Source organism: Lepeophtheirus salmonis, chromosome 8, assembly GCF_016086655.4.
Source record: "Lepeophtheirus salmonis chromosome 8, UVic_Lsal_1.4, whole genome shotgun sequence".
NCBI classification, from domain to species: domain Eukaryota; kingdom Metazoa; phylum Arthropoda; class Copepoda; order Siphonostomatoida; family Caligidae; genus Lepeophtheirus; species Lepeophtheirus salmonis.
In genome coordinates this window covers 13,842,103-13,857,040 of record NC_052138.2, presented here as the reverse complement: position 1 = coordinate 13,857,040, position 14,938 = coordinate 13,842,103, and the positions used below count along the sequence as shown (strand labels likewise).

General features: G+C 31.8%; 2 protein-coding genes and 1 pseudogene across 4 annotated transcripts; 1 reads left to right on the top strand and 2 right to left on the bottom strand.

Annotated features, from left to right (window-relative positions):
• Nucleotides 1–357: 357 nt before the first annotated feature.
• Nucleotides 358–2,103, bottom strand: mRpL4 (mitochondrial ribosomal protein L4). The gene is made up of 3 exons (XM_040718115.2): nt 1,774–2,103; nt 820–1,061; nt 358–762 (listed from the first exon to the last, which is right to left on the bottom strand). Exons 1-3 carry the CDS (start codon nt 2,101–2,103, stop codon nt 507–509), a joined length of 828 nt encoding a protein of 275 aa, XP_040574049.1. The 3' UTR covers nt 358–506.
• A 467-nt stretch (nt 2,104–2,570) lies between these two features.
• On the top strand, nt 2,571–6,881 carry LOC121123033 (serine/threonine-protein phosphatase 2A regulatory subunit B'' subunit gamma). 3 transcript variants are annotated; one of them, XM_040718108.2, is made up of 5 exons: nt 2,571–3,291; nt 3,363–3,503; nt 4,240–4,743; nt 5,503–5,999; nt 6,496–6,881. In XM_040718108.2, the coding sequence occupies exons 1-5, from the start codon at nt 3,141–3,143 to the stop codon at nt 6,592–6,594; spliced, it is 1,392 nt and encodes a 463-aa protein (XP_040574042.1). In that variant the 5' UTR covers nt 2,571–3,140; the 3' UTR covers nt 6,595–6,881. The 3 variants fall into 3 exon arrangements, with proteins under 3 accessions (XP_040574042.1, XP_040574043.1, XP_040574044.1); XM_040718109.2 differs by lacking the exon at nt 6,496–6,881 and having other exon boundaries at nt 5,503–6,152; XM_040718110.2 differs by lacking the exons at nt 2,571–3,291; nt 3,363–3,503 and adding an exon at nt 3,544–3,963.
• LOC121122969 (alpha-amylase-like) lies at nt 6,086–7,460 on the bottom strand (annotated as a pseudogene).
• Between the last annotated feature and the right edge of the window lie 7,478 nt (nt 7,461–14,938).

Below are 14,938 nucleotides of genomic sequence, written 5' to 3'. Positions count from 1 at the left end.
AACGCATCGTCTACCCTATTGATCAGTGGGGTAGCTGAAAATTATTGGGGTTGTGTGCAATATTAACAATGGTCTCCCACGAAATGAAAGTATGAAATGTTCGAGCCCGTAGCATTACACCCCTTTCTGACGCTCCCTTTCACCACTGCAAGTATGTAATGTTTATATCATATGCATACATTAAATAACTGTATAACTGATTATCTTCTGACTACACAATATTTTGTGTTGAAAAAAATCATGCGCCACTAAGTCTAGATAGAATGTAGACTGTGGGCCTTACTCAATCAGGAAATGTGGATTCTCACTTACTTATCGCTTCTTAAGTTTCAAAATAAATAATGCATACATTTGAAGTGATAATTAGTCTACATAATATAATACGTTTTTATTACATGTTAATATGTACAGATGGTTAACAAATCATCAACATATAAAGCAAGTTTCAAGGACATTTTTTTCAAGGGGAGTAATTAACATATTTTATTCATATTCATTCCTTTTATTTATAACATGCTTGTTGGTTTTTTATTTTTTAAGGAAATTGAGTAGGCATCAGACCGTCTCTGCGCAAAAAGAAGCTTATCTTCAATTAAATTAACCGCATCTAAAGTTAACACAAGGGTTTTATGCTTTAACATGGAATGCACGTTAAGTCCGAACGACGGCATCACATTGACATGGAGAATAGATTCACTAGCAGCTGTGATGTTTTCTGGGGCAATGGAATCGCCATTAACAAAAAGTGTAGAAAGCCCCCATCTGAAATGCAGTAGAAAAAATTACTTAGGTTTCCCTCGAAATATTGAATAAAAATACCCCCTCTCAGAGATTAAATCCTCCAAGTCCTCTGGATCTGTTGACTCCAAATCATCGAAGTTTTGAACAATTATAATATCATCTTGTGCGAATTTGACACTTAACGTATGTATAAGGCCGTTCACTCGATGTTGATAGGGTAGCATGAAAAAATTAGTTTTTGGTCCTTTTGGTCCATGTGCTTTCCCTCCTTGTAACCAAATAGGAGATCGTTTACTCTTGTGTCTTGCTCTTCCAGTTCCCTAAATATGAAGAACATTAGAATGTAGCCATATCTAACAGGGTCGTCGATATGGTTTATAATTTCCGTTAGAGACAATAGGATCCCAGTCGGAAATTTGACTATGGACTTCTATTTAAGGATTATTAAAAAATATGTCAATTAAAAAAAAGAAGGACCAAAAGTTTGATTATGTATTTATGAAATGAGAAGGAAAAAAGTAAATTTTCTTTCTTAAAAATGATATAAAAAACAATTCAATCCTATTTACGGGCCTTACATTCCAGGGATTTGATAATTGTGTAAATCCTCGGTGAGTGTCAATCAAAAATAAAAGTATATATTGGCAACTTTGATAGACGACACATATGAGTATAGCGCTCTTTGATCGCTAATATAATACGTTTTTAATTAGAGAAAAATAATTAATAAAGAGTATAAATATCTTATAGAAATTTACCAATAGGTACTTCTTTCTTAAAGTGTATGCTCATGAGAATTTCGACAAAATTCACATCCCTACTGATATCAACATTGAAGATTCATTGTGCGCACAATATAAAAAACTTGACGTATATTTATGATTAAATAGGTGTAAAGTAATTATATCACATTTATCAAATGTAATAAGCAACTAAGACATAAGAGGTGTTTCTTAAAATTCTTGATTGTGAGACAATGACTTTACACCATTATTATATGGATGAAATTAATATTCAAGTGTATTGTGTTACTTTTTGAGGCCATGGCCTTGCACCTTTACCAGGGAGTTCATAGCGATCCTTGACGTAGTTGTATTCTACTTTCTTATAGTTTTCCTGCCATTTTAAGTTATCCGCAATTATATCCAGTCGAGGGGCAACTCCCCATACGTCTGGATGTAGATCAACGATTTGTCCTGCACTCCCCGTCGAGGAAGATCTTTTTAATGATTCAATCCAGCATTGACGAGGCACAACCCCCTTGGATTCAACCACGGGATACTTTTCAAATATGGCTTCTCTAGAGAGGGAAGAAAGTAGCCTTCGAGTTTGATGAATGAGGCGATGTGAGAAAAGCATCATTTAAACAAGGGATGGATGACTGATTACAGATTGAATCGTCAATAATTCGTAAATTCACTAGTTTGAGTATTTAATATTTTAATTTACCGTATTAACTCATTCTCAGTAATCCACATGATGCTATGTCAATGACGTCATTGATATACATAAATAAACAAAGCATGCCATGATGAATACTTAATTATTATTTCCCATCCTTTCCTAATCTAATAAATTCACACTTATACTAGATGGATAATTAACTTTTTAGAGAATCTTGTCTAAGTAGTATATCATATGCATTGCTGTTAGACCAGAGATGTAATAAATGATGGAGAACCAAACTTAGATGTTACCCAATGAGTCTTTATATCAATTGGAGAAGCACTAACTCTAATGACGCAACCTCATGCGGCGAATTCTTTATTTTTAATGAGAATTTCCAGCTGACCTGACATAGATACTTTATTCTGGAAGGGCAAATTCATCAGTTCAAATAAATAGTCCAATAATGATTTAAAAGTCGACTTTATAAAACCCTGTTACATTATATCAAGTAAGTCCACTATTATTGTCTCAAGAACAATTTATGGGGATTTCGAATATATCCCCAAATTATAGGATTGATTAAAATATCACGTGATGTTAATATAAAAATACAGCTACGACAGTATAATATAGTTTTATGATTGTACAAAATTTTATTGGTTTACCAAAGTATTATTAGTTTACAAGCATGAGTTTATTATAATTAATGATTTTCTCATCTGCCATAGGTTGTGTGATTGAGCTGGTGCTCCTCCAGATATAATAATTAGACCTGCGTGTACAAACTAAAGTGATGACCACACATTTTACTATGACGTCATTTATCCCAACTTTGTTTTTATTTGAATGATTTTTAAATAAATATTATTTAAATTATTAAATGCTATTAAAATTGACAATTTGTTTCCAATCTGTTCGTAAATAGACTGATCGTCACTGATAGAGTGAAGTCACCAGTGACTTTTAATATTATAATTATTGATTATCGAACTGTTATTTTTTAAAATTGAATGGATATTAAAAAATCTCTGATTAAATATTTGGAAAAGAATCCTCCAAAGGACACGGATTCCATTGATGAGGATGAGCTCTTTCTTCACGAATATGCCGCTGTACATCTTGAGCCACCAAAAGGAATTCCTACATTTTACTACCCATCAGGTTTGATTATTTAAATAATAAGATTTGACATTTGTCCTTAGTGATGCTAAGAATTGAACTTGAATTTGCAGGTCTGCCAGAACATCCTTTAGCCTGTCGGCTTCGTGAAGAAGCAAGAGCAAAGATTCTTAAAAGAAAAGAAAATGAACTCATTAACAATACGGAATTAAAAAATCTTTGGACTCTACTGGATTCTCATGCCTCATCCACTAGTTCTGACTTGTTCTATCTGCCCTTACACTTTTTTTAAATCATTAGCTATATCAAATGCTTTAATTTGCAATGTGGAAATTGTCGAAATCTTTGTGAGCATACATTAAAAAAAGTATATCCTGATAATACTAATATTATAATTAGGGATGAGAGTAATTCAAAGATATATTTTTATACTATTAGGATCGTTATATATTTTTGAGACTTTACATTATTTCGCTATTTTAGCTAAAAAAAAAAGCTTCAATTGTAAATTTAAAATTAGAATTTACCTTCATTATTTTGTTATATCTCTAATTTCGACATAGACAAAGGCTTGAATCCAGCAAAAAATAAAAGTTCCTATAATACAGCATTGTAGAAATTACAAAATCTAGTGAAATAAGGATTGTAAATGAAAAATGGAAGGAATAACAGTGGCAAAATTAGGAGTTTTCTTTAAAATTGGCTTGTGTCCTGGTAAGCAATACTTTTATGTTAAATCTACAAGATATTAGTGCTCATATTAATTATGAAAATTCAAACTTATTATGAGCGAGCGAAGAGTAAAATAGTTTTTCTAGGTATCTCTGTCGGCAGATATGTCGGCTATCAAAGTTACCAACATATACTTTTTTTTTTGTCTCAAGGGGATTTACACAGTTTTTACTTCACTAGCAATAATAATATGTGCAGTTCTGTGAAGGAGAGAAGAACTGAGTTAGAGTTTAAAGGGTTTTTTATTATTTTTTGTAGAAGAAAACGATGATAAATATCTTACTTATCATGACTATAAAAGGGTTCGTAAGGAATCAGATCCAAAGGTACAATCCTTTCTTTCATCCAGACTGTATCTCACTTTGGCTGAAGAGTCTTCTGGCCGCCTTCTAGTTGCAACTCTCTTTGACTACATCATGCGTAAAACGTGGTTACTACAGACACGCATTGAACTATCACTCTATGATAAAGATGGCTCTGGGTTTCTTGAAGAAACGGACTTAGAGACTTATTTGGGGGAGCTCATTCATACTCTTCCAAAATTGGATATTCTGGAAAAGTCCTTTCATCCCTTTTATATTTGTACAGCTGTGAGAAAATTTTATTTTTTTCTTGATCCCATTCGTACGGGTAAAATTAAGATACGAGATATTCTTGCCTCTGGTTTCCTGGATGACTTTTTGGAATTGAGGGACCAGGAAGCAGGGAAGGATTTACAAGAAAGTAATTGGTTTTCGGGACCCTCTGTTTTGAGGATATATGGTAAACTACATTTTCTATTTTTTAAGTTATGAATTCACAAGTCAACAAAATATTCGTTTTTTTTAATAAATATTTTGGATTCCAGAACTAATTATATAAATCCCTAGGGTTAAGTGTTCAATTTTTTGAAATTCCCTGATAATTAATTATGATTGTATTAAAAAAGGAATATTGAATAGATCAACTTGTAGAATTTATATATGATATCGAATCAAATTTAATGAAATTTGGCTACTAGTATTGCTGTTTAAACTAGAACAGATAGAAGCAATTTTCTTTTGAAAATGAACGATCAGTTGTTAACGCTTGAATATTCTCTTTTGCTCTAGATTCATAATAAAACAAGGCGTTATTCATATCTGAACAAAACCTTTAAAGAACATGATTTTTTAAACTTTTTACATTGTTTTTTCTTAGTGAGGATGATTTTACATGAAACATAAATCCATTCTTTTATATAAGGATAATTTTGTTTGGGACAGTTTATTTTCATTTGTATCTCTGGGATATTTTTTTTCAAAACTCCAAAATTTACCTAAAGCAATAAATGTGTAAAAATATTAAAAAAAAATAATAATAATCAATAATGATCAGAATCCAAATTTAATCTGAAAAAAAAACTAATTATAGAATCGTAATGAAGTACTACTATATTTAGATATGAATCCAAAAACAAATTTTTGTTTATTTGTGCTATCGATTATCTTTCTATTGATCTTTGTAATGTAACATATTCAATACTCATTTATCCTTTTTCAGGTCAATACTTAAATCTTGACAATGATCACAATGGAATGCTCTCCCCGAGTGAGCTAAAAAATTATGGGACAGGGACTCTTACTGATACTTTTATTCAAAGAGTTTTTCAAGAGTGCCTTACCTACGACTCTGAAATGGACTATAAAACCTATATAGATTTTGTGCTTGCTTTTGAAAATCGCAAATCTCCTCAGTCCCTCCGATATTTCTTTCGTATTTTAGATATTAAACAACAAGGTTACTTGGATCATTTTACTCTTAACTACTTTTTTAAAGATATTTTGAAGGAAATGGACAAATTAAAGCAAGAGCCGGTTCTCTTTGAAGACGTCATGGATGAGATATTTGATATGATTTCTCCAAAAGACCCTAATAGGATAACTCTTCAAGATTTAGTCAACTCTAAACAAGGAAATACCATTATCAGTATTTTAATTGATCTAAACGGGTTCTGGTGTCATGAGAGTCGGGAAGATTATATTACAGAGGAAGATGAAGTCTCATCTGATAACTGACCGTATTTTTAACTCACCTTTTTGTATTAGTATTGATCAATTAATTTTAGTTCAATTTTGACATCAGGTTTTCAAATTTTGAAACTTTATTTATTGTAATTAATCAAAATTATGAAAATATACATATAAGCATAATTCTTTATTATTAAAATGAAAGTGAAACATAATTAACAGGTTATTTAAAATATTTGAGTAAGTATTGATGTCACACTTCAGAGGCGTCTGTAGGATTATATATATGTATATTATTATTATTTTTTTGGGGGGGGTACGGCTACTCCAGCCCCCCTCCCCCGGTAGACACCCCTGCACTTTGCCATCACATCATTAATACATAAGGGGCAAACAAACACGATGTTCAGTTTCTTATCACTGTTCCGTAACCATTAACTATCGTCATATTCCGATGTACGATTCCTAATTATATCATAATAAGTAGCGTCTGAAAGGTGGGTGTAAAATTGAGTTATTTGTTTAGGATCTCCCAAAACTACAAATCAAATGTTTCCTTTCACAAATCCTAGGACGCTTTCTTTGCTTTGGGCATTTCATATTTATATGTTCTTTACATCATTAACAAACGGAATCATATAACAAATTTCTGGGCACCTATGCTCACTCACCCAGCCATAAATAGAACAGTTTTGAGGATGTGTCTGTGACGGACCTTGATCACTGTTTTCAAAATTGTTCATAGATGTGAGCTAGTAAAAATTTAGTCGCCATTTTGTACAAATATGGATCTTGATGCATAATGACCTTATTATCTCCTCCATGATCTCTTTGATTATCCACCGATACAACTGCATTTTCTCCATTCAACATGTTCCTTTAAAAAATGTTTATTTACAAAAAAAAATACAAGACTAATGAACTTACTTCTCCATAATCATTCAAGCAATGAAATTCCTGATCATCAAGACATGATATCCAAGAACGGCCTCCAAATTATGTCACTTTTCCCATGTTGACGTATTCATCTCGTAGGATGGCCTCACCTTCGCACAAAATTACTTCCAAAATATATACCTACCAATTTATTGTGACTTGCATTTATTTAATCCTTAAAATGAAAGAATATGCATACTTAAAAATATAAATATAACAATATATATAGAATATTTCATACTTCAATTGCTTTTAAATCTTCTGGCTACATATACTTTGCTCCATCAACTCTAAATCCTCTAATAACTAAACTCAATAACTTAATTGCATTTTCTTATATCTTCTGCCTTACGTATTCTGAGCCTCCATTCAAGTAATTCAAATCAACTAAGTAGCAATTACGAACATTCTACACATAAAAATAATTATAAAATTTACAAATGAAAGTCAAGCAAGGAATACTCGGGATAACTCTGTTGATAAAAATTGAATACATAATTATGTTATTTAATTTTTACCCGCTATTCCTATTCCAGAACTCGATTTTCCTGACATGTGATTTAAAACCATATGTATGATTATTTCAACTCCAGCTCTTTTACAACGACATATCATTAACTCAAATTGATTCAGAGTACCCAATCTAGATTCTAGAATGTATGATATGGTTTAGTATCGGGTTAACCATTGAGATCCTAGAATATGCTCATTTTCTGGATAAATGAAACAACACAAGAGCTCAAATTTTAGGGGTTATAATATAACTTGATTGTAGAGAATATTGTAATTGAATTGTTTATACATTTTATCTTGATTTTAAAACACTGAAAAAAATATTTTAGTTTGTAAAAACTCTCATTATTTTTTATTATTACAATGATTATTATATATTATATCTTATCATAGAGATTAATTTTAATTATCAGCAGTCTGATATTTTTTTATGCTTTTAATTTTTTCATTCACGACATTCATATTTCGGATGTAATTTGCAAGAGTTTCTAGTTCAACATAATACCCTTTCTATATTTGAAAAATAGATTAATCAAAATACCAATCATTGTGTACTTATCTCCCATCTTAAAATCCTGTTACAGTTATTGATAATTATAATTATTTTAAAAGTTTATGATAAAAATATTACATCTATTTATTTCCAGAATATTATTGTATTTTTCAAAAACATTTTCCATCTTCTAATAAGGACCATTCAAATCATAAACATGATTGCAAGGGAGGAGGGAGAAGGAAATAAATAATAAAATTGACAAGAATTACTCCGATGTCGATTCTCAATTCTACCATGAGGACAACAAGGACTTACTACTATAACTCTGCAAGAAATCCTCAGAGTTACACTCCATCTTTTACCAGGTGTAGAAAAAGTGATGCTACCTTCTAAAAATATAGTTTTGAATACGTGTTGTTGATTAAATCTTTAAGTTCCGATTATTTTTGAATAGCTTAGATTCTAAGTCTTTGTTTAATGTATATGTTGTCAACAAAAATTCTGTATATGTCGAGATGGAGACAAGAAGAGCCCTTATAGGCAACCCACGCCGGGAAGACTATCTCGGACATCATGAAGGCCTTAAACATCAGCAAGGCCACACTCTGTCGGATCCGAAATAGTAAGGCTGATGAGGACAAACTCAAGAGAAGAAGACCCACCAAAGTGAAACCTGAAGAGATCATGGAGGCTTTTAAGGTGAACCCGACGAAGAAGATATCAAAGTACGGCAAGAAAAAGAAGGTGCATTGGTCTACTGTGGGCAAGAACATCCGAAAGATTGGAGGAAGGTCTTTTAGAAGAATTGAGAGGCCACTCCTGTCCCAACGTCAAAAAAAACTCCGTCTTCAGTGATGTCAACAACTCTTGAGTGATCTGAAGCACAACAGTAACCGGGTAATTTTTTTCTCTGATAAAAAGACCTTTATCGTCCACCCTGTCTACTACAAGCCCAAAGACCTAACATCCGGATTCTGTGATAATATTGGGGATTTTGGCATCAACTGGAGAAAAAATGCTTCAAATTTGGTTTCCTGTTAGATACCAGTTACCTGCATCCGACTACTTAATCATGTTGAAGGAAAATGTGGTCCCATAAATCACCAAGACCATGAAGAAGTCCAACAAGGCAACGTACATATTTCAGAAGCTCCAGCCCATACTGCTAATATTGTACAAGAGTGGATGGATAGCAACATGAACTTCTGGTCCAAGAACCTTTGGCCCTCTCAGAGCCCAGATCTGAGTCCACTGGATTACTCAATTTTTTTGCGAGTTGAGAAGAAGGCCTTCAATGTCCGCCACCCGAATATTGATGCCCTGAAGACCTCCGTTTACCAGCAGTGGAGGATCGTGAAAAAGGACTACGTTGCCAATGTGTACAAGGGGTTCCAGAGGTGGTTGGATGATGTCATTGAGGCTGATGGTGGCCAGATTTATACTTAATGTGCATTGTTAGAGTAAAATATATTATAAATTAAAATTTTCTATGTACATCATCGTCTTGATCAATTATGAGTATTTTAATGACTACTTAGAGAAAAGTCTCGGTATCTTTTTTACACCCGGTATGAGCACACATAAATATTCAATTAGGTTTTGAATATAATTGAATCTATTTAGGAAAGGAATTAAATAATAATTACACTGCTAAGGAAAAGAAAAATCATTCTTCAGATTACCAATTCCAAAGGAACAAAAAAAAAACGTACCAGCTAAGAAATTCACTAGATTTAGATCACTAGTCATGCCGCTTTATTATATCAGCTGCAAGAGGAAGGAAATAAGTAAAAATCCCACTCCGTATATTACATATAGTCAAGAATGACTCCGATGTCGATTCGCAATTCTACTCCAAGTCTAACAAGAACTTTACTAATTATTTTCGAGTAGTTTTGGATCGGTCCCAGGACTGATCACCTAATCAGTCCGATCTTTTTTACCCTTCAACGGTCATAAGGACTGATAAATCGGTCTTTCAGTCCTAAGGTCATTGCTATCTTTTTATTTTCTTCACTCCCAGCTAGGATTAAAGAATATTATAACTAAGCAAATAAATATTTACAGCTAGAACGTACTATAATACGTTATAGTCACACATTTCCTACAGATATTTTGTCTCTTTGAAAGAGTTTATGAACTATGATTTAACTTCAACGACTCAAATGACGTCGTTAGTACTAACTACGTCATTTCAGCTGTTGTAGTTTTTACAAAAGACCGATAAGGACTGGTCCTAGGATTGACAAATTTTAGTAGGACCCGACTGACAGAACTGCAGTCTTTTTAGTTTTTAGACTGATCCAACACTATTCCCCTGCAAGCCCACATTACTACTAGTGTTGTGTCATTCTTTTTTTTATTCAGTCCAGTCCATTCTTAGGACTGGTCCTTCGTTCTGTCAGTTAGAACTGATAAAAAAAAAAGTGAGAGACCTCATCTTTATAAGTGTTAGGACTGATATGCAAGACTGAACTGGACAGGACTGAAGTCCTAAATAGGGACAGACACAACACAAATTGTCCCTCCTCGTCTGCCATGAGCTATACACTAGTTATTTCTTTATAGTTAGATGTTCTGTCTTCCAAGGTTAAATGATAATCATAACAGCTTTGTAAAATTAAAAACCCAACTAAAATAATCTGCTCAGGATTTTTAGGACATATTTTATACATTCCTAGTTCTACTTTCATAACCAACAATCCAATCAGGGGCAGAATTATATGTTTTTTTGGGAGGCCTTAGTTTTTGGATTTTTTTCAAAAAAATCCATAGCTATTAACAAAAAATTATATTTCTTCTAAAAAAATTTCAAAAATCCGTTTCTGTTCATAAACATTTAATTTTTCGAAAATTAATTTCATATATAATTTTTTTTTAAACTCACAGCTGATCCAAAAAAATCGAGTAAATTTCATATTTGAAATTAATTTTTCCAAAAATGTAATTTTTGAATTTTTTTTTTGTGAATAACTATAGATTTTTGAATTTTTTCTTCAAAATAGCCAAACCTCACATAATATAATCCTGCAGACCCTCCTGAATAAATATAATTAATATTTATTATACAATTCTACGTTACTAGAGTAACGAGCTAACTAAATAACAATTTCATTTCACCTAAGCGTATCATTAATTTTAATGATACAAATAGTAGCTACTAGGTTCGATTTAGGAATTAGATTGGAAGTATTAAAGCTAATACAAGATGTATACAAGCTACAAACTTCATATCCTTATAGAGGAGGACAACTCCAACTTTCTTCGAATATTAATCAATTGTTTATAAAATTGTTTCAACTATGAAATTAGACGTTTTCTAAGCTATTAATTCTATCAATTTAAAAATCATTGTTGGGTCTTGACGAGGTTGAAGAGACCCAAACTATTAAATAAAGGAATCCAGGACGACTGAGAGAAATGAGGAGAGAAAGAGACGTGGAGGAATAAGGCAACGATGTAATTTAAAAGGACCACGTATATATTCTTATTAATACATAATCATTCTACTCAGAGATATATACAACAATGTCAGGGTATTTATACTATAAGGCTACAAAAGCGTGCGAGGAGAAGGGAAGAAATACTAAAATGATAAACATCTTCCACTATCAAGAACCTTATCAATCCCGCCTTTATGATTAAATATTAATATAATATTAGATACTTATCATCGATAGAGAACTGAATAAAATGCCTAAAACAACGTCTCCTTCTGTCTGGATTTCGGGAAATGGAGGCCCAGGAATTTGGAAATACTTACCGAGAGATGGGATTTGAATAAGAGTCCAAGGAGAAGTGGGAGTGAGACATGGTACACCTGAATTAAGACCATTGTTAATATGCGTGATGCCAAAAGCGTGTGCTCTTTCTTCTTTTTTATTCATTATTTAATAAGTCGTGGGGATGTTAGTATCTCCCTCTGAAAGAAGAATTATCGCCTATCTTGAGTAAAAATTGATTTTAAAATGTATAATGAAATAAATATATATATGAATTGAAATATAATTATGATATTTTCCCTGCATTAATGCTATTTTAAATGGAAAAGGTTCTCCATTTCATAGCCATAATTAATTTTCTCACTCAAAAATAATAATTATTTCCTTCACCTCACAGCTTCTCGCAGCTAATTTAATGAAACTTCATGACTGCTATTCTCTTCTTCTCCCAAACAATCTTCAAAATATCAAGGTAACTACGTTCATTTTATGTGTTTTTTGTATGATTCCACCGGATAATATGATTTTCATCTAGGGTTACTGCTTTAAATAATGCTGTTGCAAATAAAGTTAACTTTCTAAATGCTGATGCTGTGTTACATCTTAAACAAACCAGTAGCACTTGTGGCATTGGGATTAACAATGACCATATTGGTGATGATGATGATGATTTGCAAGGTAAGTTAATAGTTGGTTCAGCTGGTAATACAATTATACTTGTTGTTACTAATAATGGTGTAACTATTGGTGTTCATGAGACTCATAGATTTGAAAAATTAAGTTTCACTTAATTAATTCGCCCTATTTAAAATAAAGTTCCGAAAGTAACTGAAGAAGTGTCAAAAGTGTTTGCCAAAAAACCTTATTGCTGCAAATCAACCTGACGAATACCATTTTACCGAAATAAACAATAAGCATATTTGATGATACTATGTAATTATCTACTAGACTTGATAATTGTCGAGTCAGAGACGAACTCACGATAGAGAAGTGTCGATCAAAACTTGAGCAGGTACATAGGAACTACAACATATTCTATCCAAACGATTGGTTCATTTGCATTAAATCTCAATAATTGATCGATTGACTCCTACTATTCTTTAAACTTTTTTTTTTCTAATTTATTTATTAAGTGGGAGGTTGTCATTAACTTTGTTACAACAGTTCTAACAGTTGGTTCGAGCCAACTGTTGAAGAAATCTGATAATGAAATGAATCAGTTATTAATAAATCAACACTATATCATATCATTTTGTAGCTCATAATTAAACATTTATATGTTTTGGAATTGGTGTAACATGGTTAGAAATCATAATTACAGGGTATTGAAGCATGAATCATCATCAAATGTATTTATTATTTTTTTCGTCAAAGTGTCGCTACACTCATTGTATTGAAAATAAATGAATATTTATTGAGGAATAGCAGTTTCATTCTGTGGTTGAAGTCCAAATATTGAAAAAAAAGTGTTTGCTTATGTTCTTTGTTCTGTTGCAAGCACCAAATCAGAAAGATCAGTTGAGCAATTATTTGTCTTATGCAGCAAAACGGACTCAGAATGATTTAAACATGGTATACCCCCCTATGTTTTGTCAAGAAGCTGGTCTCACCCAATAAGTAGTTTTAGTGCTGACAGTACGAAGGATCTACAGCAAGGTGTTTTTTATTTTGTTGAAATGTCCAGATCACTGGGTTAAAATCCGTTCATTTTGATAAAAAATACAACAAAATTTAAGAATATTACGATGTAGCTCAACGACCCCAAAGTCAAAAAAATTGACCTCTTCCTCAATAACCAGGAAAACGGTTTACTCTACAGCTTTTTTCAAGATGACTTAATTTACTTTAAGAAATATTAAGGTTGTTCTGAGAAAAAAATATTACATATGTGAATTACAGTGCAAAATAGTTGAAGAGAAAACAAAAGCAATGTTTTTGTTTTTTCCAATTTTCCTCCTGCAAAAAAAGAGTAATTATGTTGGTTGTGTTGGTCTTTAACTTGGAATGTGAAATCAGTCTCATTTATCGGTCCTTTATAGGTGTCCCAAATTTCAAAACCCCCTCTAAGAAACATCATTTTTCAAATGCACATCTGGAGTGCTTTTGCTTACAATTTAAATCCATTTAGTATAGAACTATCCTCGTACTGCAATTATTAATTATAATAGTTGAAAACTATTTAGTAACAAATAATACTAGGAAATACTTTGTAGCTCCTTAAAAGTTAATTAGGACGGATGCTAATTTTAACAAAGATAGAATGGATATATATTACTCGAATATTTTTAATAAAGGAAAAGGTCAGTAGTATCATAGTTTATTCAACAAAAGCGGTGTAAATATCAAAGTGCATAGACAGACACTATGGAAAAATCAACATGATCGTAATGTATGTTATGTCTTAATGACGTATTTATTACCAAATTGACTATAAATAAATTGCTTTCATCCCGCATGACTTTGTGATTTTTCCTATTTCATAATTTTGAATTAAAAAGATAATTCTGAAATTATCAAATATTACTATGAAAGAAATATCAACTTTCGGGGAAAGATTCCTCTGCTCCTGAGGTTCTACACTTTAAAATATTCCAAAAAAGGTGGCAAACGACATTAATTGTAAGCCTGAAATTGTAAATTGTGAAATTGTAGATAAACAACAAGAAATTATCAATTTTGACAATGAATACCTTCAACGGATTCTTCCAAGAGTTGATTATAAAGAATTTTTGAAACTCCCAATAATTTTTCTTGTTAGTAATACAAACTGTGGAATTATATTTATGTTACTCTTTCCAATGCACGCACCACGTTCGTTGGTTGTCTAAAGTATTGTATAGTTTAAACATTTTTTATTAAAGTAGTGATTTAAATTAACTTCTAAAGAGGAACGAGGATATTTGTATCTTTCTTATGTGAATATATTTGACAGCAGAAATCTCTGTACCTACAGTCTCAGATGCTCCATTTAATTATTGAATTTGATAAAACAACTACATAATTATTCCAAAATCAATAGTCTAATTTCAAAAACGACTTCCCACAAACTTTCTAAATATTTATCTGAAGAGCTTGTTGGTTTGACACTATTTGATAGTCGAGTCAGTTTAGCATCCAAAAGGAAACCATTATTTGAAATGAAAAATAAGAAAAAAACAAGACCAAAATTCAAAGGAAAAATTTATACGTAAAAATATTAAAAGACTTTGCTTCGAACAAGACAAACAATATTATTCAAATGTTGAAACTCCCCGAAGAGTTTTTAAAAGTCGATCCAAAATTATGGTCAAGTAAATATGAGT

Excerpts from the sequence above, each read along its gene's own strand:
- LOC121123033 (XM_040718108.2), top strand. The coding sequence starts at position 3,141 with ATGGATATTAAAAAATCTCTGATTAAATATTTGGAAAAGAATCCTCCA. Across the intron at positions 3,292-3,362 it reads TACATTTTACTACCCATCAG|GTCTGCCAGAACATCCTTTA; the intron begins GTTTGATTATTT and ends TTGAATTTGCAG. Across the intron at positions 3,504-4,239 it reads TTCTCATGCCTCATCCACTA|AAGAAAACGATGATAAATAT; the intron begins GTTCTGACTTGT and ends TATTTTTTGTAG.
- mRpL4 (XM_040718115.2), bottom strand. The coding sequence starts at position 2,103 with ATGATGCTTTTCTCACATCGCCTCATTCATCAAACTCGAAGGCTACTT. Across the intron at positions 1,062-1,773 it reads CAAGGCCATGGCCTCAAAAA|GGAACTGGAAGAGCAAGACA; the intron begins GTAACACAATAC and ends CTTCATATTTAG. Across the intron at positions 763-819 it reads GATTTAATCTCTGAGAGGGG|ATGGGGGCTTTCTACACTTT; the intron begins GTATTTTTATTC and ends ACTGCATTTCAG.